Raw genomic sequence first — 24364 nt, forward strand, 5'->3', positions numbered from 1 at the left:
TAATTTCCATGCAAACATCTCTATTATTAAGGCCCATTGGCAGAAACGCTCGGACACCTATTTACTTATTTTCGACATAGACCCATCGTACCAAGGCTCATCAAAATCGGTGTGTACCACATGGTGTCCTCCCCTTGTAAGAATTGGTAACTTACAAAGGGCAATTGCATTAAAATTCTATACTACAGTATTACCATCGGCACCAAGAACATTTTCCAATGGAATTCTTTTTTTTTTTCCTTTTTAATTTTGGCACTTACAGCGTTTCCCACCAGAACTCTTCAGTTCTTGTTGCTTCGAAATGAAGAGGCAAATATCCATTGTACATGGATATTTTCTTCTGTCACGGCGCATGTAGCTATTGCAGACTATTGTAAAGTTGCAGGAGTATTGGAAGATTGTACCTATATAAAAAGGACACAATGAAAACCTATTCCACCTCCTGCAGTCTGCCTCTGTACTCAAGGACGTCGTTGTTTCCTGTCCGCAGGTTCTGGAGCTACTTGAAATGCTGGGCCTGAGCTACTGCTACGACACTCTCTGCGGAAAGCTGTCTGGCGGCCAGAAGAAGCGGCTGGACGTCGCTCTGGAGCTCCTGAGCAATCCTTCAGTATTATTCCTCGACGAGCCGACCACTGGTAATTGCGACATCGTTCACGTTTCGTACAGCTCCGTTATCAAACGCCGCCACCATTCGAGATGCTCGATATGGTCGAATAACTTCCACGCGGTTATGCAACGACGACGTCGCAGAATGGGACGTGTTGAGTTGCGTTCCAACAGGGCGCAATCCCGTCTGAATTAGAAACGCTCCTTTTAATAATAACGTCATTATGTCGACGCAAGCGACGGTTCTTGCGACGGTGGAATTAAGATGGGAAGTAAAAAAAATGGGGACCTTTTCTGAGAATGTTAAACGCTAATTGTTATTAATTGCACATGCGTCGCGACGAGCGAACTTATTAATTGACCAGATTGTGGACAGAGAAGAGTAGATAAAGGTCAGAAAGAATTGCAAGGAGTCGCTTTAATTTAGCGACAGTTGTTTGACTTTCTGGGGGTCAACTATCCTAACTATAAAAATTGAATTTTTTTCGGTATAATTAATGGAATCTAAAATAATATTATTAAAAAGTATTTACATTAAACTATAATTATTAATAAAATTATATTTATTAATATTCTTAATACTCTAAAATTCAAAAGTTTATATGCCTTTACATTAAAATATATAAACGTAATTTCATAAATTTAACTAATAAAATCGTTCTCCAAATTTCCATTATTATTATCATAATAACTATAAATTTTCTTCTAACCAATAAAATCCTCATATTAATATCTCTAGAAATCACAACCATATCTTTTATTAGAATAACAATCATATAAAAAAACTATAACGCCAGAATCATCCACTTCATCATCTCCTTTATTAGAAGAACAATTATATTTCTAGGAATTATTATGCATCCATCAATCAATCCAAATATAATAATTATTTTAAGAGTCATAATTAAAGTTGCTATATTTCCATTCAATTTATGATTTAATTCAATAAGAAAGTCCCTAAGATATGTAAATTTAGGAGTACTAATAATCTTTATAAAACTTATCCCATTAAATATCATACATTTAACAATTGAAATAAATTTGACCGTCATCCTCGGGGTTGAAGCATCTCTGCCCGAGCTTGAAAGGTTCCGTTGGAATCTCTCTAATGTGTCACAGAAGTTTGATAAGGGTAGGAGACTCGTGGGTGATTAATTCAAGCCAATAAAAAGCCCCAAATTATTTACAGTTTCTCAGGCATGAGCTTTTAAAAATATCACTGGAACTGTACTAGTTTATATATTTTTATTTTTTTTTTATTTATTGAAGCTTATGAAGCCTGAAGGCTTATTTAGCTGTACAAAGATTTACACATAATGAGCATCGGATTCATACACGTGATTTACATTTTTCCAAATAGTCACATAAGTATTTAAAGCTCGTATGTTCAGTTCAGCAATTATCCTTTCTATGTTAAGAGGTAATTGCAATCGGATTCGTCGTAGGATAGCAATCAGTTCCACTCTCTCAGCATCGTATAACAGGCATTGCCATATCACGTGATTTAAGTCCTGATCCTAATTGCCACAGGTACATTTTGGATCTTTGACGATCCCTACCCTTGCCAATGATGCCGACAGATTGTAGTGATTGCATCTGCAGAGGTTGATTGTTACTATTTAACACCGATTTAGACGTTCATATGCAAACCACGGTTTGGCACTTTCACTGTGGCAGGTTTCGAAGTACATTTTTCCTTTTGTTAAAAATACTAGTTTATATTAATTAGCAGTCCCTCTTTGTGAGTTCACCATGGTAAAACTTGGATAGTGTATTAAAATAAGCAAGAGACTATAGCTGTGCTATATTATATAGAAACTGTAGTTAAACTCGAGATTACTGCAATTGAAAATGCTTTGCTTGGAATTTGACTCCGCTCCTCTGGGATTATTGCAATTGAAAATGTCTTGCTTGGAATTGGAATCCTCTATTCTGAGGTAGGTACTGCAATCATAAGTTGCGTATATGATGCAAAGGAAGATAGTTGAACGGTGTACGTTTGAGGCATTGGAGGTAGAATGGTGGACGTTCGCTATTCTATTAGAAGGCGGATGAAAGAACACTTTGCGCGAGACTGAGCTCTCTACAAGGTCTCTGGCTAATAGGGATACGCATTTTGCAAGTTCTCGTCGGGGGTCGCGGTGCACGGTTCCCATAATTTCCTCGGAATCTTGGGTAACTTCGCAGAGGATTGGGCGAAATTAGGGAGACGAGGAAAACATTTGGTGTCGGAGCGTTCAACCATATACTTTCGCGTTCGAGCTCGGTGTATTAATAGAATAATTATCCTGGGTATTCATGAATACAAATGGCGACACCTCGTTCCACTCCATTGTTCAGTGGTCCCGACATCCTGCTATAGCGTTCCAATAAACGAAGAATCACTTAGGTTTCTGGGGGCTGACCTCATAATTGAGTCCTGCAAGCTTGAAGGTATAATTTCAGCCACTTCCTGGGGCCATAATGATTCATATTCTTGGACCGGCTTATCAGTGACTCCGTTAGTGTTCTTTAAGGCGGGAGCCTGGTGTAAACTAGCTGACAATCCAGGCATTTTCGGGATTTTTTTTTAAAGAAAGTATTTATTGGGTTATACCACCTAGTCAGGCGGCCGAAAAGAGGCGAATATTTGTGAATTTTTTTTTAAAAAAAATATGGATTATGCTGTTTCATAATTATTTAAACATCCGGTTCGGATTTCACGTGAAACAACGAATTTTAGAAAACATTATTAATATTTTTGTTTATAACTCTTTTCTAATTGTTTAAACAATTGATAAAACTTTTACCATTTGATAGATGAAATTAAAAGAAGTAACTTTTGTCTTGAAATTTCTTTTCTATATCTTACAGATTGCGAGTTAGAAAATAAAATCGAAAAATAGCCGAACCTTCAGGGGTTAATTTCACCCCCTTAGTGTGATTTTGGGCAGCAAAAAAAATGCGTTGTAATCAGGAGAAAATTCTCTACATATCCACAAAGTTTCAGAATTTTTTAAATTTTCGGGTTCGGGATCTTCCCTTGTAAGTCAAAGAATATTTTTATAAGCGTGATAACATACTTATAAGTTTCTGTAGTGTAACCGAAGACTAATGTTTGTTTTAGGTTTGGATTCTGCTTCCTGCAGCCAGTGCATCGCGCTCTTGAAACGTTTGGCGAAAATAGAAAGGCGTACAGTGATATGCACGATACATCAGCCAAGTGCATTGCTTTTGGAGATGTTCGACGCTATTTATGCCGTCGCTGGTGGATACTGCATATACAGGGGATCGGTTAAGGCACTGCTGCCTCATATGTCATCGATCGGGGTTGATTGCCCGCCCTACCACAACCCAGCTGACTTTCGTACGTAGAGAAACAGTGCCTCATGATTCTTTGTAAGTCGACAGTGTGCCTTTTGAATCCTCCTTAATGTGTTGTAGGTATTCCTTTGAAAGATTTATCAGCCTATAACATTCCTTTGAAAGCTTTCTGAGATTATAGTAGATACTTGAAAGCTTTCTTGATATATAGTATTCCTGTGAACGATTTCGCAACTTATAGTATACCTACCCTTGAAAGATTTCTCAACTTACAGTATTTCCCTCAAAAGCTTTCTCAACTTATAGTATTCTCCTTTAAAGTTTTCTCAACTTACAGTATTTCCCGCAAAAGCTTTCCCAACTTATAGTATTCCCCTTTATAGCTTTTTCCACTTATAATATATTCTCGAAACCTTCCTCAACTTATAGTATCATTCTGAAAGCTTTTTCAACTTTTAGTATTCTCCTTCAAAGCTTTCTCAACTTATAGTATTCTCCTTTAAAGTTTTCTCAACTTATAGTATTCTCCTTTAAAGCTTTCTCAACTTATAGTATTCCCCTTTAAAGCTTTTTCAATTTATGGTATTCCCCTTGAAAGCTTTCTCAATTTTTAGTATTCCCCTTGAAAGCTTTTTCAACTTATAATATTTTCTCGAAACCTTCCTCAACTTATAGTATCATTCTGAAAGCTTTTTCAACTTTTAGTATTCCCCTTCAAAGCTTTCTCAACTTATAGTATTCTCCTTTAAAGCTTTCTCAACTTATAGTATCCCCCTTTAAAGCTTTTTCAATTTATGGTATTCCCCTTGAAAGCTTTCTCAACTTTTAGTATTCCCCTTGAAAGCTTTTTCAACTTATAATATTTTCTCGAAACCTTCCTCAACTTATAGTATCATTCTGAAAGCTTTTTCAACTTTTAGTATTCCCCTTCAAAGCTTTCTCAACTTATAGTATTCTCCTTTAAAGCTTTCTCAACTTATAGTATTCCCCTTTAAAGCTTTTTCAATTTATGGTATTCCCCTTGAAAGCTTTCTCAACTTATACTATTCCTATGAAAGCTGTCTCAACTTATGGTATTGCCTTAAAAGCTCTCTCAACCTACAATATTCCTTCTGAATCTATCTGAACTCTCAACACCTGTTGACCCTTTCTCAACCTGTACTGCATCCTTCATGACCCTTTCTCAATTTTCAGTATTTCTTTTGAATCCTCCGTAGCCAGCAGTACCCCTGTTAAACAGCTCAACAAACAGGTACACCCCTTGAACCTTTCCTTTTAAAACCAGTCGAACCAAAGAATCAAACTAGTCTACAAATTAAGGAAGCGAGGTCAACCTAGCGCATCTTGTTACAGTTTTAGAAGTGGCGATCGGCGATTATGGCATCAGCGTCGACAAATTAGCGGCAGCTGTGGAAGCACCTTGCAAGGACGACAAGTCTATTACATACACGACCATGCCGCAATCGGATGGTAATTACATCATTTTACGATTGAAGTTTGTAATTACAGTTCCTTAACCAATTAATCTATGTAGGACCTCCAATGATGAACAGTAAATATTTTATCGTTTACTGTTCACACGCGCCTCTTAAATAAACTGTACATGCACCAACATAGAATTAGCTTGTCCTGGGAAATCAGATGACACATCAGTACATTCAATTAAAATTCATATTTTAATTACACACTAAACTCCAACTCACTCTTCTACTCTACTGAATCCCCTCAACTCCACTCGTGACACAGTTACTTTTCATTAAGCCGCAGCATTTCTATCGCATTCTGGGAGCTAAACTTTCTTCTGACCATCTTTATATTTCACACACGATTCGTATCTCTGGGAGATGGTCATCCCTCATTCTCCTCTTATACCTGTTTCGCCTTACAACAATCTCAGACTCACCAAAATATGCTAATTGAGCTCGGAACGCGCTATGATAATTCCACTTGCAACTCGTTATGATAATCCAGAGAACTCGTTATGGTAATGCAGCTCACTACTTCCTTGATTCAGTCCAAACAGATAACGCCAAGGAGCCACCCCCGCCTGCAGGATTTCTCGCGCAGTGCTACCTCCTCTACAAGAGGCAGCTGCTTTGCCTGAAGAGGGACTACACCCTGCTGGTGGTTCGCCTGCTCTGCCACCTGCTGATCGGCGTGATCTTCGGCTACCTCTACATGGGGAGCGGTTACAGAGCCAATGGTGTCCTCGCCAACTACGTCTACCTCTACGGATCCTTACTATTGATCGTCTACACGGGAAAAATGGCCGTCACTCTTGCCTGTAGGTACCGACTGCAACGAAGAAACAAATCCATTAACCTTGCCTTCCTTCATCCGACACCGGCGCCTGTTTTATTGATTGATGAAAGGATCCTGCATTTCCGCGCAGAACTTTTATCGTAAAACCACTTTTTATGAGTCGAATGGTAATTCGAATCTAAATGGAATGGAAATATATATCTCCAATTCCGACTGTCAACGAAGCCAACCGAGTCCATTTGTCTACAGCCTGCGTCCTTCAGCGGCTACCAATGCCAGACGCAAAGCAATACATTCGTTTTTTGGGTTCTTCTAGATACAAATCAAGTTAGAAGTTATTAAGCTCTTTATTTAGCAAACGACGTTGCTTCGGGTGATTTATAGCAGCTGGGAAAGGTATTCTCATATTTTTGCCGATTCAGTTGGGTTCACCTTCGAAATATATTCGCTTTGACGTTCCACCGATTTTATGATATTTCGCGTAGCAATTCCAGCTGTACTGCTCGGGTTCTGTCGGTTGGCGAGGTCTGGACGTTGACCGGGGATGGACCTTCGGTCAGATGAAGTTGATTTGCGACCGTAGGAAGGGAATTTAATTCCACCCGCAACTCAATCTTTTTTTTTGGCCACGAGAGCTATCGTTTCGCGCGACCGACGGTTCAAAAAATCTAGGTCAAGGATCGTGGCGCGCGTGGTCGTATCGCGCTATGGTTGATTCGCGAGAGAGTTAACAGTATCTCCGGCGGGCATTCACTCCCGCCGGTCATGCATCTTTTCGCTTATTAAAGAGTTCAATCAGGTCGACATACATGACGGCGCACGGTCGCGTGCGGGCCGAAATAGCTGCCGTAAATGGGCGCCCGGTTGCTCAGACCAGTTTCTTTCGTTTTTCTCTTTTTACATTTTAGAAAGTGTTTCAAGGTGAAAACGGACTAAACTTCACGCCTCGCGTGCTTCGTGCAGGAAAGTGAAAATAACTGTGCATTGGTGTGTATCTTTGACTGAAACACGAGCACGATGAGAGGCGAAACATTCTCTTCGGTTAGAATAGAATGGCTTTCAATGATATAGGTTAACCTTCTCTATTATGGTCACTCTCATTTCTCTGTAAGCTATGTGATAGTTACAACTTTATAGTATAACGAGTAATAATGATATGTGTCAAGCGGTGAGAAAGCTTTCAAGGGGAATACTAAAAGTTGAAAAAACTTTCAGAAGGATACTGTAAATTGAGGAAGCTTTCAAAGGGAATACTATAAGTTGAGGAAGCTTTCAGGAGGAATACTATAAGTTGAGAAAGCTTTCAGGAGGAATACTATAAGTTGAGGAAGCTTTCAGGAGGAATACTATAAGTTGAGGAAACTTTGGAGAAAATATTATAAGTTGAAAAAGCTTTCAAGGGGAATACTATAAGTTGAGGAAGCTTTCGAGGGAATACTATAAGTTGAGGAAGCTTTCAAGGGAAATACTAAAAGTTGAAAAAGCTTTCAGAATGATACTATAAGTTGAGGAAGCTTTCGAGAAAATATTATAAGTTGAAAAAGCTTTCAAGGGGAATACTATAAGTTGAGGAAGCTTTCAGGAGGAATACTATAAGTTGAGGAAGCTTTCAGGAGGAATACTATGAGTTGAGGAAGCTTTAAAGGGGAATACTATAAGTTGAAAAAGTTTTCAAGGGGAGTACTAAAAGTTGAAAAAGCTTTCAGAAGGATACTATAAGTTGAGGAAGCTCCCGATGGAATACTATAAGTTGAGGAAGCTTTCAAGGGAAATACTATAAGTTGAGAAAGCTTCCAAGAGCAATACTATAAGTTAAGAAGCTAATAATTTTTCTATTTTTCCAGTTCCACAGGAAATGCGGATTCTCTCAAGAGAGCACTTCAATCGATGGTATCGGTTAGCGCCGTATTACATTAGCATGCTACTGGTGGAGATACCGTTCCAAGCGTCCTGCGCAGCGACCTATCTAGCTGTGAGCTACTGGCTGACAGGGCAACCAGTGGAAACACCTCGGATAATTTCCTTTATGGTTGTCAGTATAGCCGCCAGCTTGACTGCTCAAGCTTGGGGCTTCTTCATAGGTGCAACCACGCCGGTGAAGGTGCGCACTTTCTCCATCGTTTGCCCCTATTTTAACCCAGCAACTTTTCAACGTACCGCGTTTCTTTGTACCTTGGCCTTCACCTTGCTCAGAACTCGCCTCCAACGAGCGCGATTAACCTTAACGGATCACTTCTGTTTTTCCTCTCGCTCCAACGCACTGCGTGTGCACGCGCCGCGCGCTTTCTACGCAATAACTAGTGCAGCGAGTATACAAGGTGGACGGCTAGAGGTATTAGAGACAAATATTTCTGTCACTGAACGAACGATTATACAGAGTGATTGGTGTCAGGATGGCGTCATTTACAGGCTGATTCTATGCATCAAAATAAGTTAAAAATAAAAAGTAACAGAATTGCGGTGGAAGCTTCGTTGTTTTCGTTGTATTCGTGTTAGAAAATTGTGGTCGGAAACGCCTGAAGCATGCAATTCGGTGAACCAGGGCGCGCGTTGCGCAGGTCAGTAAGGCCGCGTACAATCACCTTAAAAAAAAACGACTTCAGGCGCTTCTGACCCGAATTTTTAAATATTGCTAACTGAAAAACGGAGCCCCCACCGCAATTTCAATACTCTTCATTTTCATCATAGTTTACCCCGTAGAACCACCCCTTTAATTTTCTGCTGTCTATTAAAAAACATCGGAATATTATTTTTCTTTGACCGCGCTGGAAACTTTTGCGATAATTAACAAAAACGTGGTGATAAACGCGCAACTTTTTCTGTTAACAGATAGCGGTGTTCGCGGGTCCCATAATCGCGGTGCTGTTCTCTGTGTTCGGATTTTGCATCCGTTACATGGACACCCCGCAGGGTTTCCGCTGGATGTTCCACATATCGTACTTCCGCGCCAGCTTCCACAGCCTCCTGCACACCGTGTACGGTTTCGGTAGGATGGACCTGAAATGCGACGACTTCTATTGCCACTACAAAAAGCCCACGCAATTCCTGAAGGAGATGGACATCGCTGACACCAGCGTCGTGAATAACCTGATACTGATCCTTGGCATCGGCGTGCTCATGCACTTGCTGACCGCCAGCGCGCTCTGGTGCAAGCTTAACAGAAGATAAAGACTATTAACCGATCTCCGATGATCCAGTATTTCTGTCGGTTGCCTGCCTTCGCTACAGCTGTGGCGTCACTGGAAGGGTCCCTCCGGAACCCCGACGTAACGTCGGGGAACCTTCAACCCTTTCGATGGTAAGGTCCCACCGCCTAACGCGCTCCCCGTGCGGGAATCGCCGATCGCCCACCTACAGCCATGTCCAACGAACGCCCGTGGCGCGTTCGCCGCACGGGGCTCTCGTTGGTTAGCTGAACGCTTACAAGCGAAAGGGTTGACGTCGCTTTAAAAAAGAATGCCGAAGTGTCTGTCCACCTTTTTGTGCCTACGTGACACGTATTTATTCGATAAGAGAACTTACCATTTTTCACTGTGCCGCGAGGCAAGAATTTATTATTCCGTACTTACGTATCGCGAGAAGAAGACTTCTGTCTGAAATCCGTAGCAGCGCGGGGCCAGCAGCTGGGAATGGTAGACGCGAGTTTAAAAACGAAATGAGAGACGCACGGAGGCATTCCTGCGCATTCGCAGGAATATTCCTCGTTAATCGTACTATATAGCGGCACGCGAGGCCTCCATTCTTAGATTTACTGCGCGTTAGTCTGCGATTATCGCGCTAAAGGGCTATTAACTTATTACACGCTTTCGTTTTTATCGACCGTACTCTCTATACATTAGAAACATTTTTAAGTCACTCGCGTGCTATGTAAATCCGGATCCCGAAATCTGAGGCATCGAGACACGCGTGCACGTAGCGATTAAGAGAGAAACATATTTTTCTTTTTTTTTATTATTACAATTCGTACTGGTAATGTTACTGTAATCGGTGATGAATTTTTTCATATTAATTTTAATTATTATGTCATTGTGACGCAACGTAACTAGTATTCACCTGTCCAATGATACCCGCGAAGCGCGGATAAATTCGCGAAACTTGAAAATGGTAATGGTCGAAGCGTTTAACAGGATGTTGAATTTCACTCTGCTACGGACGTCGAGTCAGCTATATTAAAACGCGAAAGAATCTGAAAAGAGACATGTAGGACGAATGCTTGATATTATACTGGCTATAATATTCGCGTCGGGGCATTAAATACCGTTTTTTTTTTTTTTTATTGTAATGGTATAGCGATATGCGTTCGAGTGGACTTTACGCGAAATTTGTTGCGTAAAGCAATACTAAATACTGGTTGGAATTAACAGAATTACCTAGCGAGATTGTTGGATTGATCCTTTCAAAAAGACCTTGAATTCTTAGTAAAATAGATCTAAATATTTTGTGATATATTGCTTTTTTTTACAGATCTTGATAATATTAAATATATTCAGTTAAATGTAATTAGAAGAATAGGAGTCAACCGTCTTTTTAAAAGGATCAACTTGGCAATTTAGAGTGCCAGTCGAACTGAATTCCTATTCCAACTAAAATTGGAGAATGCTTCAAATTAATGTAACGGGTGTCCTGTGATTTGTAAGCTCCTTAATGTTTATAGGCGCGATCGCCAATTTTGAAAATCACCCTTTGGAGAGCAGTGTCGCGCGAAGGGAGATTATTCTACACTTTCAACGAATGTACTTCTCGGACCACGAGTTATAGGAAACTTTACGTAGCGGGGGTAGAAATGGAATCTTAAACTACTAGGTTTTTCCTAATTTTTATTTTCTACAATATTTATTGCAGTATGAAATAAATAAAGTGTTATCTACTTTACGAAGCTCGTTAGATTTCTCGTAAAATGGGAGGCGTCTAAGGAGCGTGTGGGTGGAAATGTATTTAAACAAAATGTACATCACTTTTTCCACGTTACCAAGAGGGGCTGGTATTATAAACGACGATTGAGAAAATGAGTCGTGTGAAGCTTTAAAGGGAGTACGTGTTAAACTGTCGCGCGAGCAACATTGCGCTACAAATTCTTGTTAGAGCTATATCAGTGGGCGATGTCTTTCTAATATAAATATATTTAGTATTATAGAATACATTAAGGAATGCTCGATTACGAAGAGAACCTGATTCAATAAATGTACTTTTGTACTTGCTGTTAAAATTCGGCGGACCGTATAAATCGGGAACCAGAAATTATGCTGGAAAGTAACGAAGCGCTGTGATCCCTGATAGTGGCACGTTGAAACGTTTGCCGAGATATGCGAGACTTAATTAGACTTTTTAACAAGTAGTTTCAATTCTAGCTTCCATCGTGATGGAGGATACAGTGCAGCGAATCAAGGGAAAAGAGACCCATTTATATATTTAGTTTTTATTGTACGCTGTATCCAATCCGTCTCTACACTTGGATACATTGTTAAATTTTCTTTTTTTTTTATAATTAATATCATATACAGATAGAACGCTAATACAATTCCCGCGACCTACTTCAATCAACAGTTATATAAAGTGGTCGGCGGAAGTGACAAATTTGTTTTCGCATAAATTACACAGTTTAAGTTAAAACTCTATTACTCGCTGCGGCGCGCGCGCGCGCCCGGCGGCAGATTTAATTAAATTAAGTTAAAATTTCTATGAAAACGAATTCCAAGAGATCATATGAACAATTATATGCCTCGAACGACGAATTTCCTCTACAAATATACATACACGTCGGTGCCTTCGTCGCACGTTCATCGTATGATTATATTTGCCCGCTGATTGATAAACGCAGGAGAAACGATAGAAAACGACAGAGAGAAACATAGAGACAGGGTGTGTCGCGCTAGGAAACCAGTACAGAGTATTAATGATTCTAGCGAAAGGCTTTTCTTTGCTAATTGGGCTAACGCACGCATTATATTAAGTTGCTTCCTTTTATATTACAAATTTCTCACTAGTCGGTGAATGAACACGTGCGCAATCGAGTGCTATGATTTGCCGATGGTGCCTCTTAACAGTTACACGATACACCACGTTCGAGGGATCAATAGTCGTCATCGAATCTCATCGGTTCGGGTTATTACATATTTATAAGCTAGCAAGAAAGAAAAACGTTTTCTCGACTCCCGGCATTTCGGGGCGACCCCTAAATTAATTCATTGGCAGTCGCACTTCGTAAAGTGATGGCAATTGCCGTATGCTACAATGAGTTTCCATAGTGCTACAATACTGAAACAGTGCGCTCGATTTCGCAATTTCTTTTTACAACGCGGATGCTCGCGAACCACTACCAATCCCCTCTGAAAGTGGCTTATCGCGAATGGGATACCTCTAAATGTAGTTCCTACTCATCCGTCGTGGAGCATTCGTTACAGATTAAACTTGATTCTTACTCGAGTATATGCAACGCAAACGTCGAAAAGTTTCCAATTTCACATGCTTGTTCGTAAAACAAAGTAAAAAATGCCGGTTAAGACTACGCGCATGAGCTGGTCGCTTAAAAACGCGCGCGTGTGTGTGTGTGTAGGGGGTGTGTGTGTCGTATGCTATCCATGTCCTCGTAGGATATATACAAGAATACATTGCAAACATTATTGTTTCTTTGATCCTTATCACCTGTTGGGCAATTGTCTCTTCAACGGCCCGTGGAAACTCTGCAAGTCGCTAACTGCTTGTTAAATACAAATTTGAGGGTGGCATGAGGGGCGGGGAGGGTAAGAAAAATTCTACGTTCACTATTTGACAAGACTGAAGGTCTCATGATTGGTATTGTGATCTAATTACACGGTAAAACAGTTAAAAACTCGAGTCTGCTCACGTTTGCAGCCACGCGTGGAACACGCGATTCCCCGTCGCGATTCTTTGAATACTTTTCAACGAAACGGTGATTAACATCTATGTATGTCCAGTTTGCAACCGAAGGAGGATTTTATTGATACCCATTTTCTTACAACGAGTGCGTAAGCAACAGAAGACGTAATGTACAATAATAAAAAAAAACGAAACTATGGTGCCGATGTCGGCGTTGAAGTATTTAAAACAGAAGAAGAAGGGCTAAGATAAAATAACAAGGGAAAGAAACACAAGCAAGCGAAGACGAAGAGAAAGTAGAATCCGTCCGAGTGTTCGGTCTATCCGAAATGCGCGCGGCATTCGGGAACGACCAAATTCCGTAGGTACACTATCCGTATATATTATTTACAGCGACTGGATTATCATTTTGCCTCTATTAATTATTTACAATCGAACCGTCGCACTCTTTCTCATTGAATCACAATTATTTAGACTGTTTCGCCTTTCTTTGCGCCTCGGACTCATCCTCCGTGCCGTACAGATGATACCGGTGCTTCATTTCGGTCGCAACAGACTTTAATGAAATCAATCGAAACACAAAAACATCAACGTAAGCTCAATTTGTTCGTGAATAGTGGTCAGATGGAACAAACGAAAGAAAAGAAAAAATGTAACCAAAAAAAAAATAAAGGATAAAACAGATACGACAAAAAAAAGCAAAGAAAAAGCAAGGGGAATCTGAACAGCTTTGACTACTGTCGTGGGACAAATTTAGTTTAACACTAAACTCACCAGACGTGAACGCACTCTTTTTGGCATGTCTTCCTGTAAGCTATAAATCTCGCTGCGCTTCACCGCGAGCTGCGAACCGTCCTCGAAAAAAACCTGCAATGCGCGCAGAAATTCAACGCACCATTCGCAACTGTGTAGCGAGTATAGTAACACTGGCGAAATTAATGGTGCAGTGGTGGTCTTAACCTTTAGAGGGCTGGGATTTTTTCATTGAAATTGTAAATTTTATTTACTTAAAATTTATGCATATATACCACCAAAATCGCCGGCAAAGTATCCAATTTCGTAGGTGGCCACTATAGTGGCCAGCCCGGCCCTCTAAAGGTTACAGGAAGTTTAAATTTATATTTCTTATTAAAATTAGTACTTGCTTTTACAAATATTAAGTTGATAAGGGCTATTCTAGGCAAACCGCTCAATCGATTTTAAGATATAATTCTTTCTAACGGATCTATCTTATTTCTGTTATCGTTCAGAATTTAAACTTTCGTTTGACCACCACTGTAATGGGAGATAAAGTGGAGATTTATGAGCTACTCACTGTGTACATAATTCTGTGATTCGTACCCTCGAAGATACCATCGTACGAGTTCCCATCCGTCCACTTTACGATCACTGCAGTTCCTTGTTGCGGCGGGTTCCCTGGATCATAATTCTGCAAAGGAATAGTAGGGGAGCATTGTACTTTCCGTGCAATTCGAATGCGATAAGGGTGTTGTTGAATCAGTTACCGTTATATCCGTCGGGTACAAATCTTCACTGAAACTGTTGTCATTGAACGTGACCATGTAAAACAGAGTATCCTGTATGGAATCTACTTTGGCCTTGTAATACCGCTTGTTGCGATGCTTCGCCCAGACGATCTCTCCCTGTCGGATCGTCGGGATTTTCTCCTTCCCGTCGCCGTGTCCGTCGCACATTACCTGAATACCATTCTCGTTGTTGTATTTTCACATATGAATTCGTTCCAACGTATCAGTGAACCGAGGAAGCCAGAGATCGGAATACGCATGTCCAAAGAGAGGAGAGAGGGAAGAGACGTTGAACAGACCTCGACTGGCTCGTTGACCCTCTCTTCGATCTTCACTACTTTTAAACCCTTCTACTTAAACTCAACTAAAAAACTACCCCAGATCTACGAAGAATAGTTCAACTTCACAGGGCTGCCCTTCATTTCGCGAACACTTGTACAATAATTCTTGAATATGGTTTACGAGAGAACCTAGGTGTTTGAAAATCCCCCTCTCTAGGTGCAACATTTTGTTTGCGTGCAAAACAAAGTGGCGAGAGGTGCCTAACCTAAGCTTTACAGCTCAGTGTGAATATCTTTATTCTCAGCAATCTCTGGCTTGCTCAGTTCGACTACCTGGATATTTCACGTACCTGGAGCTCCGGCGAGTTGTAGACGGGTATCGTGAACGTTGCGCCAGAAATGAGGCCGCACGAGGGGTGAAACAGGTTGCTGCATTGGCTACAATTCAGGCAGGCGCCGTCTTTCTGCCCGCAGTAGCAACACAGTTGCTTAACGATGCGTGGCTTTATGGTTAACACGTTGATAGGATCCTTGTTGATGGCGTCCTTGAATGTGACCCCGGGCAATAAAAGGGCGCACAGTATATGCGCCCAATTACTGTCGCTGGTGCGCTTCAAAGCACCCCCGCGCATGGGGCATAGACAGCACATCTGTAAAACAAGGTTCGATGAACAGATCCAGTACTCGAGAATAAAGATAACTTCACGGACACTTACCACCTGCGTTTTACCAGCTTTACATATGTCGCAGGCCCAATTCCGCACGTCCGTTGGCAAAACTGTGATACCATAACACGAGGCGTGAACTGTCACGTGGCACTCCCTGCACCGTAAAAGCTTGTCGTTATCCGGCTCCACTATTTGCTCCTTCGAATTCGCCACGAACACGCTCGCTGACACCTAAAGTCAGTATAAGTTAAGACAGTGTAAGAATGATAGAATACTATTTCTGTTTTTCAAAATACACAGGGTGCTCGGCATCGCCCCGCAACTTCACTCTAGGGCTGGGATTATTTGTCGAATTTTTCGGTATTCGAATATTCGAATACTTCAGTTGCTCAATTATTTGGCGAATATAATTCGAATATCCAAGTATTCGAATACTATTCGAATATCCAAGTATTCGAATACTATTCGAATATCCAAGTATTCGAATACTATTCGAATATCCAAGTATTCGAATACTATTTGAATATCCAAGTATTCGAATAATAACGTTCGAATAGTATTCGAATACTCAAATACTTTAAATTTATTCGTAGCATTCGAATACTCAAATATTCGAAATTTATTCGTAGCTTTCGAATACTCAAATATTCGAAATTTATTCGTAGCATTCGAATACTCAAATCTTCGAAATTTATTCGTAGCATTCGAATACTCAAATATTCGAAATTTATTCGTAGCATTCGAATACTCAAATATTCGAAATTTATTCGTAGCATTCGAATACTTGTAAAATATTCGAATATTAAATTATTCGAATAGTCCCAGCCCTACTTCACTCCCACTTGAACACCCTGTACAAGCAACAGGTTCTCAATGCAGAGTGACGTTTGATAACCGACACTTACCCATATAGGCGAACTCTCTGGTAAAACAGTGGGTTTGCAGTATTTCCAGTCGGGCGGCATTAATCTGCCATGCCCATTGCAATTAGAGGTAAAGGGCGCGCAAATCGCACAATGGGAGATCTGAGCGCTCCAATAATCATTGAACGCCTTCAGTAAATCGTTATTCGGTACACTGGGGTACAGCATGTCGGATATGTGACCTGGGATCATCGACACGCGATGGGAAGCGGAAGGCGGTTTGTCAGCGGGGTTGAGCATGATCGTACTCGACTCCTCTGCATTCGCCGTCGCCATTGCGCACATCGACTCTGGCATCTTTTTCCTGATAGTTGTTTTCTTCACCTTGTCCTTAGACTTTCGCCTCGACATCGTCAGCTTTATGGGCATCAGCTGCGGCATACTCGCGTAGATATTGCCCGAGCAGTTCTGCGCGCTTTGAGCTTGCAGGTTGTCATTGTACTCGATTAAGTTTGAAAGCTGCTCCTGCTGCACAGACGAAATAGCGTACTTCGGGGAAGGCTGCGAGTCTGAGACGTTGTAATTCATGCTGTACTGAGTGCCAGTGTCTAAGCTAGCAACGTTCAAGCTCTTGCTAGTCTGAGCGGCCTCCAACGGGTTGTCTACCTGCGTCGACACAGTTTTCACGTTACCGATAATTGTACTCTTGAACGGTATCCTACTGTAAGGATCCTCTTTCTGATTTAACGCTCTCCTTAAGAGCACCTGATCTTGCGCCTTCGGCGTGATCTTCACGAAAGAGCCCTTGGCGCTCGGGCCCGGGGCGGCAGTTTGCAAGCACTTCTTATTGAAGTCTATCATCATCGAAGACTGGGCCAGGAAGTATTTGTTTTTCGACAGGCTCGCTGAAGAAGACGAGGAAGAGGACATCGGAGAAGCGTCCGGATTCGCGATAGGGGAGTAGACCTGCTTGTCGTCCTTAGGGATCTCCTTGGGGAAGAGCAAACTATTACTGGTATTCGCTGGAAGCTGCCAGAATTTCGTCGCCATCATTTTCGACGCGTCCGTTGTAGATCTCTTCCCGAGGTTCTTCACATCTGCGGATGGGCCGGTTATACTATGACAAGTTACGGACTGCGCGAGGGGCTGACCTAATACTGCGTTTTTCGCGAAGAAACCTTCCAACCGTGGTATCTGTATACCGCAAGAAGAAGCGAGGGGGTTAGAGACCTCCAGAGGCCCCGCGTCGCTGACGGGCTCCGCTACCGGACACTCCTTCTGCAAGATCGGCGGGCTGGAGAAGTTCGAGTTCAGGAACATGACGCTCGAGCTCGGCAGCTTGTGCTCCTGAGGTTTGGCGATGGGCCAAGTCTTTGGTAAAACTACTATGCTACTCGACGGTGCACGGATGTCCATCTCCTCTCTCGCTGACCTGTCCGAGTCAGCTTTAGAGGACACCTCCGTGGCAGGTACGGTGTACGCTGATTTCAATACGCTCAACCTGGGAGCTTTTATTATGTCCTTCTTTGTATAGTTAGGTATAGACCTTTCCGTCAGCATCGTCCCCACGCTTTTACAGCTGGTACTGCTGGACAACGGCTTCACCTCTCGTATTGTAATCCTTGCGCCGTCGCCGATGTATTGAGACTCCACGGCCTTGTCCATCTTCGCGGGCTTTGCTTGATCCACGGAAGATATATTCTTCAAGGCAGCCTGCTTAGAAAACGAGGATTTCATGATGCTCACGCTCGTCTTCTTGCCGTTCTTCGCATACAAGCTCGCTCGTTCGTCCATGCTGCTATTGTCTATTATACTGTCGCCGTACGCGGGAGCGGGTACTTGGCCACTATGCGTAACGTTCACAACAGCTCTGTCCGTGATGGGTGTCACGGTGATTTCGTTACTGAATATCATGTTCCCAGCTATGTGACTTCCTTTCCCCTGACTGCTGGGCACATCCTGTATAGGCTTGTGATGACTTAAGCTGGGCATGGCCATAAGCTTACGTTGCACGTCTGCGTCGGACACGTCCAATGGTTCGTTGGTATCAAATATGGATATATTCAGGTGTTTATTCTTCTTCTTGCTGGCACCTTTTGCCTTCCCCTTCTTCGAATCCCCGGACCTCGAGTGCTTCTTCTTCTTCTTCACCGGTTTCTCGACGACCTCCGAGAAGTCGGAGCTCTCCTCCACTTTTATACCTTCGGCGATGTTGTCGAGGGATATCACGATATTCGAGACCCCTTGATCCTCCTCCTCTAGCTGGCTACTCTGCTCTGGGAACGTAGACAGCAAGTAGTTCATGCTGTCATCCGCTTCCAATTTTATCTCAGTCTTCACTACAACATTCTCTGGAATACTTTTATTAGAGTCTTTCTTGGACTTTGATTTGTCCTTATCGGCGTTCTTTTTCTTCCGTTTTCGACTCTTCTTACGATTGTAACCGTCGTCGTATACAGTAGCCTCGTTCACGTCTACGGTCAAGATAATTCGTTATTAAATTATTGCTTCGACATTGGTAATAAGCTACACAGCAGACAGATTCTTTACCCATTTCTCCTGCCTTCAGCCAAATGTCTTCTAAAACCTCTAGCTGCTGTTCATCCGGTTGATCGTCTGCTTCCTCCAGTTCAAGATCCTGCAGAACTTTCTTCACGTCTGCCGGAATATCAGGGCGATTCACTAACTCCTCCATATCGACGTCCGGATTCGTGGCCATAATGTTTTTCTTCTTGTGTATTGTATGCCGCTTGTTCTTCGGTGCTGCGCTCAAGAAGCTCTGCGGCAGCTGCCCGTTACTGCTGTTGCTGCATAAAAGATCCATCTGAGAGGGCATAGGCGCAGCCGTCTGTCTAGGATCTTCGGGGTGCGGGCCGATATCTTCCCCACGTAACCACAACTCGTACCTGTAAGGAGGTATTCTCGTGACACGCTGTTTCTAATAGCGTCCAAATCTAAGCGCAGTTTCATAGAGAACTGCCCTTCGTTACCTCTGTGGTTGAAATCGCTTCACAAAGGTGTCCATAGATATTTTAACCATGTCCTTACTGCAGGTACATTGCGTAGCCCTTTTACCGTATTCCACCCATCGCGGCGCAGCGAAGTTAGTGGATTCCGCACAGTTGAATCCATGATTGAAACCAGCATGATAACCGTACGGGAAAGTGATCATTATTTCTCCGGCTTCCTGCGTTATCTGGGGAGGAAAGGAACTACATTAGCCGCGATTCCAACTTCTTCGATTCAGCGAAACAGATACGAAGCTTACTTTATTGCAGGGGATAGAATATTGCCTCAATATCTGAGGAGAAATGAGAGACATTTTGTGACGTAAGAAAGCCTGGCAGCTTTGATAACTCGAGGGGAAGAAACCACTGGCGAGCCTTTCCAGTCTTCGCCCATGCTCCGGCGGTATGGCGTACCACGTCTTCGGAGCTCCGAAATGTAAATAGTTTATCGAATACAGATCCATATCCTCTGTGTGCCACGCGAACGTGGTTTTCCACATCCCGAAGTACAGATACGCCGTGTTAACGCCATCGATGGAAATACCATAGTCTTTGTTCACGTAATCGAGGATCGTTCCCAGGTGATTAATGTTCCACTCCTTCACGTCGGGATCAGTCAACGAACCGGACACATCGGCGCCGTATATAGGCGCGACGTACGTTATATTCTTCCAGTACTTCCTCTCCAGGTCTTCGTAATCGAAGTGCCGTGGTGTATTATAACGCTCCGAATTAGCTAGCTTACTATACTCCTTGACGGTCATAGACTTCTTCTGTATATTAATCTGCTGATAAAGCCCTTGCTTGCCAGTGACCACCTGGCAGATCGGCGCCGGGATCGTCAGATCCAGGTTGTCCAAGTTATACCCTCCTTTCCTCGGGACCCACTCCGGAGGCGGAATCACTTTCGCCAAGCCCGCTTTATGCGCCCCTTTGCTCTCCATGTACTCCACATACTTAGTGAAATCCTTGAACTCCTCGTACGTGGGTCTGAATACTTGTATGCGCGGGGTGCCCCGCGAAATGTTGCTGACCATTCTCCAATCAATTTACGAACCTGAAAGTCACAACAACGAGTCAGAACCATGCTCCGTACGGAACCCCTCCGAACATCTACCCGACATAGCTCTGCGACGTAAACAATGATCGATGCGTCTCTGCATAACACAGAATTCGTCTGAAAATTCGTAATGTACCAGCTAGATTCATTCGCGCAACGACCGCGTAAATACCGACGGCTATGCGCGCAGACATTGCACGGCATAAATAAGATTGCGGCCGGGGATAGTGACAGATAATGATAAACACCGAATCAAAACATACTGTGCGTCCGCGGCACGCGAGATAAAATTCTTTGATGGGGGAAGAAAATGCGTGTGCACGAACGGGGTAAAAATCACGGCGGAGATCGCGATGGTAAGCGGAACGAGGAGAAGCTGCACGTAAGTTTCATGTTTACGCGAGTGTAACATTTAAAAGACGGGTGGGTGAGTGCGAGGCGGCGATGTTTTTGGAACGAAGCATGCCCGGAGGTGCATAAACAAAATGGATGGATGCCTATTGTCAAGAAATTCCTCTGGAAATAAACCGACGGGCGTATCGGTGTTAATTTTCAGCGCAGGGCTTGGGAACCGGCGGGGAAGCGGACGGATCGTCGCTAAGAACGAGTTTTATCACATGTTTATCTCGTCGATGGGATTCTCGCCGCGGAAACGATGGCTGGCCAGCGGAGTCTCGTGCTGGCAGTAATATTGACCGACACGCGAACTGTCGCCCTAGGGCGCGCACAAACCACGTCGCACTTCGTCCCGCGGCTACTACGCGCTACTTACGCCGAAATTAGTCGCGAGAATCACCTCTCCTGTATAAACACCATTCTCATGCAGATATTATGGTGGATTCTGTGATTTGACACATTCACCGATGCGCCCCGCGCGTCTCATAAGACCAATAAAGATGGCGTGCCAAGCTTTATCAGTTTTTAGACGCCGAAACCAGCGCGCATGCGCACCGGGCGGCTAATTCGAATTCCTGCATTTTGTCACGTACGTGCATTTTCGTGGAAATTCTCGGAGACATTTTAAGTGGGATGTGTTCTCGTGGCATCGATGGTATTTATCGAAGGTGGTTTTAATTGTAGATGTTACGGGATCGGGGATTCCAGAAATGGAGGGTAAGATGTAGTACGCTCCACTCGCAAGGAATTTTTTACTTCATTTTTATTTCGGTAGCGCGATAGAACGTGAAAAACTGAAGCACTTTTGTATTTGAAGTTTTGTTCTATCTCGCGCCGTTAAAAAGTTATATTAAAACAAAACGGAACAACCCGACGACTTAGGGGCTGATTTCACCCCTTCGGAGTGAATTTCTGTAAAATAGAAAAATTGCTACTTGCATACGCTATGATACTCTACGTTCACGCGTAGTTTCAGGAAAATCAGAAATTTCGAGTTGAGAAATTTTCCTTGTTGGTAGTGTGATTATATGATTGGGAAAAATGGGTAACGTTTCAGGTCTGTGGTTAGTGATTGCACGCGTGAAATGATAGGTTTTATTAGTACTTATGTAGTAGCAGTTATAGTGGCGGTCTTCATGAGCTTGTTTCTATGTGATGTTGTAAATATAATTTTGCAGATTCAACGCTTCATTTAATTCAGAGTTGTTGTGTTTATTAAAATCTGGCTGCGACTGTTAAAAACTTTTTTAAACCTCTGTTATCAGGCTGATGGTAATTTACTGCGCTCGGAGCGCCGCTCTGTGTGATTTACGCGAAACTGTTATTCGAGTACTTAAATGGTACAAAAGCGCGTTTTGAATATAAATAATGATGCGAGAGATCAACGATTTCAAATGTTCAATCACAAAGAAAGTGTGAAATAGACCTTAGAAAATTGCTAAGATACAACACAAACGTGAATCGATCTGGATCCAGTGTTTGCACGCAATTTGCACTGTGAACTCATCATTATTGTTTCTTCCTTTATTTAGTTTTTTCAACACCTACATGAAAATTGGTGTATTTTTACGCCTACTGGGCGGCAGCAAAATGGCCAATTTCAGACGTATTCGCTGTTTCTACTTTTCTCCCAAGGGAAACAGGCTTTACGCGCATGCGTATTCGCTTATTTCACTTTGCTCCCAAGGAAACTTGAGTTTGCGAGCTGAGTGAACATGGCATTACCCTGTGGTATGAAGAAGCAATTGATCGATTAATCGATATCGATCAGGTGTGTTTATGTTGACATTAAAAGTGTCACAGCACCTCTTTTCATTAAAAGATAAAATGAGTGATAATAAGAGTGATAGTGATACAGGATATTACCACACCCCCACGATATAGCTGAAGCTGCAAAAGCGATTGAGGAAAATTTGTTGCTGCCGAAATCAAAAGAAAAGTAGACAATGTACAACAAAATTTATGGAGTGGCGATATAACCAAAAAGTGGAATCTTTATCGCAAGCAGTGCTTTTAGTTTCTTTCTTTTTATTTCATAATTTTTTTGCGAATCGCTCAGCAGGCTTTCAAAAATATACTTTTTATGCAGGTGCTGAAAAAAGTATTGTGCGTGACAAGGGAGAGACGCGAAACGTGGGTTATCAACAAGCATACTAACATTCTCAATCAGTTTCTGAGAGCACAGACGAGGTATAGAATAGACCCATTACCTTATGGGACTTCGTGTCGCCACCCAATCTGTGTTACCGACCCATAATTTCAGGACTGAATTTAGCGACCTCTGTTCATGAACAGCGTCCAACTCAGCAACTACTCTGAAATGTGTTGAAATGCTGAAAGGTGTTGCGTACTTGTATACGTGTGACTTGTTTAGAGAGAGAGTTTGACATAAGAGGGTAGGCTTTTGTTACGGTATGCTTTGGCTCGGTTGGTCAACGACTCACGCGGATTTCTCTCCGAAAATCCATTTCGTGGATCAAGACACTATGGCGTTCAGAAATGGCATTTCTTCAAAGCCCGTGCAAGCTATAAATTGCAAGATGAAAGGGAAAAGTTTCGGGCGTAGGGGGTGCACCTTTTGGTACACTGCCTGCGTAAGTCACCCGGTTCGATTACCCAATCTCCGTGTTAGACGGCTTGAGTCAGGTCAAGTGTTTGCTCCTGACGAGTCGCATCGGAGCAACAGGAATCGTCTGGGAGGCGCCGAGCGCTTTTCCCTTTCGACTTGGACAGCAGGGTGGTAGGAACTGCGCCGTCCAATACTTGTTTCACGCTCACCCTTCGCCTTTCCTTCTTTCCTGAATTTCTTTTAATCGAGTGATTGCTTGGCAGTTCCCTAGATTCTATATCTAAACCGAAGGGATCGATGGAACTTTGTTTCCATCCAACTCTTTGGTTTAGTAGGCTTCATGTACAGGGAGATCGATGGAACTTTGATTCCATCTATCTCTCTACGGGTCTCCAAGCACAGCAACTTCCTCGCGGTGAGACCTGGTAATCGGTGAGAACCGAGCCGATGGCTGCGATTGTCAAATATTCTAGTCGTATATAAGAATTTCTTTAACTTGCAATACTATGGTAGAATGTAAGAATAAAATATGTAACTTAAAATGTTGTTCGATTGTTCCTACCGAACCCCAGAATACGAATATAGTGTTAAGATGGAAGAATAAGTGCAAGTTGGAATATTTCAGCGAGATACTGGAACTGTTGAGTTTTTCACAATTTTTAAAGTCCTCTCTGCTTCAGCATTTTATTGAAATATACAAAGTTACAATTCCTTTGCGAGGTATTCCACGTTACATCATGAAAGCATGTCTTCCACAAATAATGTTGTTGTTTATATAAATTTGTATGTTAAATAAATTTGTTTTGCGTTAAATAAACCGGAATAGGACAGCAAGGTTAAAAGACGAATGTGATATCGTTTTATTTTCTTCCTCCGTTCTTTTCCGTTGAACGAAATATGTTCATAAGACGATTTTTAAATTGTTACTCTAACAGAAACATTTGTAAATCGCGGGCATTGACTCTCAAAACATAAACTAGTT

The 24364-nt window shown here is 42.3% G+C and overlaps 3 protein-coding genes across 6 annotated transcripts in view; 2 read left to right on the forward strand and 1 right to left on the reverse strand.

Moving 5' to 3' along the window:
* The window catches only part of LOC143372361 (ATP-binding cassette sub-family G member 1), a 57918-nt gene extending 46872 nt beyond the window's left edge, over window positions 1-11046 (forward strand). The window contains exons 5-10 of the mRNA XM_076818499.1: window positions 491-638; window positions 3716-3955; window positions 5266-5382; window positions 5927-6196; window positions 8019-8275; window positions 9004-11046. Of these exons, the coding sequence (XP_076674614.1) occupies window positions 491-638; window positions 3716-3955; window positions 5266-5382; window positions 5927-6196; window positions 8019-8275; window positions 9004-9342 (1371 nt within the window). The 3' untranslated portion in view covers window positions 9343-11046. The remainder of the gene's footprint in view (window positions 1-490; window positions 639-3715; window positions 3956-5265; window positions 5383-5926; window positions 6197-8018; window positions 8276-9003) is intronic.
* The window catches only part of LOC143372344 (ATP-binding cassette sub-family G member 4), a 44980-nt gene continuing 21278 nt past the window's right edge, over window positions 663-24364 (forward strand). Inside the window, exon 1 of the mRNA XM_076818472.1 lies at window positions 663-673. The gene's annotated coding sequence lies outside the window, so the exon portion shown is untranslated. The remainder of the gene's footprint in view (window positions 674-24364) is intronic.
* Window positions 12352-21319, reverse strand: LOC143372329 (lysine-specific demethylase 4C). Of its 4 annotated transcripts, none has more exons than XM_076818422.1 (11): window positions 21190-21319; window positions 19618-20414; window positions 19340-19545; window positions 18900-19255; window positions 16392-18823; window positions 15535-15717; window positions 15169-15468; window positions 14517-14708; window positions 14327-14440; window positions 13786-13878; window positions 12352-13567 (listed from the first exon to the last, which is right to left on the reverse strand). In XM_076818422.1, the coding sequence occupies exons 2-11, from the start codon at window positions 20392-20394 to the stop codon at window positions 13478-13480; spliced, it is 4743 nt and encodes a 1580-aa protein (XP_076674537.1). In that variant the 5' UTR covers window positions 20395-20414; window positions 21190-21319; the 3' UTR covers window positions 12352-13477. The 4 variants fall into 4 exon arrangements, with proteins under 4 accessions (XP_076674537.1, XP_076674546.1, XP_076674556.1 ...); XM_076818431.1 differs by having other exon boundaries at window positions 21214-21312; XM_076818441.1 differs by lacking the exon at window positions 21190-21319 and adding an exon at window positions 20554-20697.

This window comes from Andrena cerasifolii, chromosome 1, assembly GCF_050908995.1.
Source record: "Andrena cerasifolii isolate SP2316 chromosome 1, iyAndCera1_principal, whole genome shotgun sequence".
Taxonomy (NCBI): domain Eukaryota; kingdom Metazoa; phylum Arthropoda; class Insecta; order Hymenoptera; family Andrenidae; genus Andrena; species Andrena cerasifolii.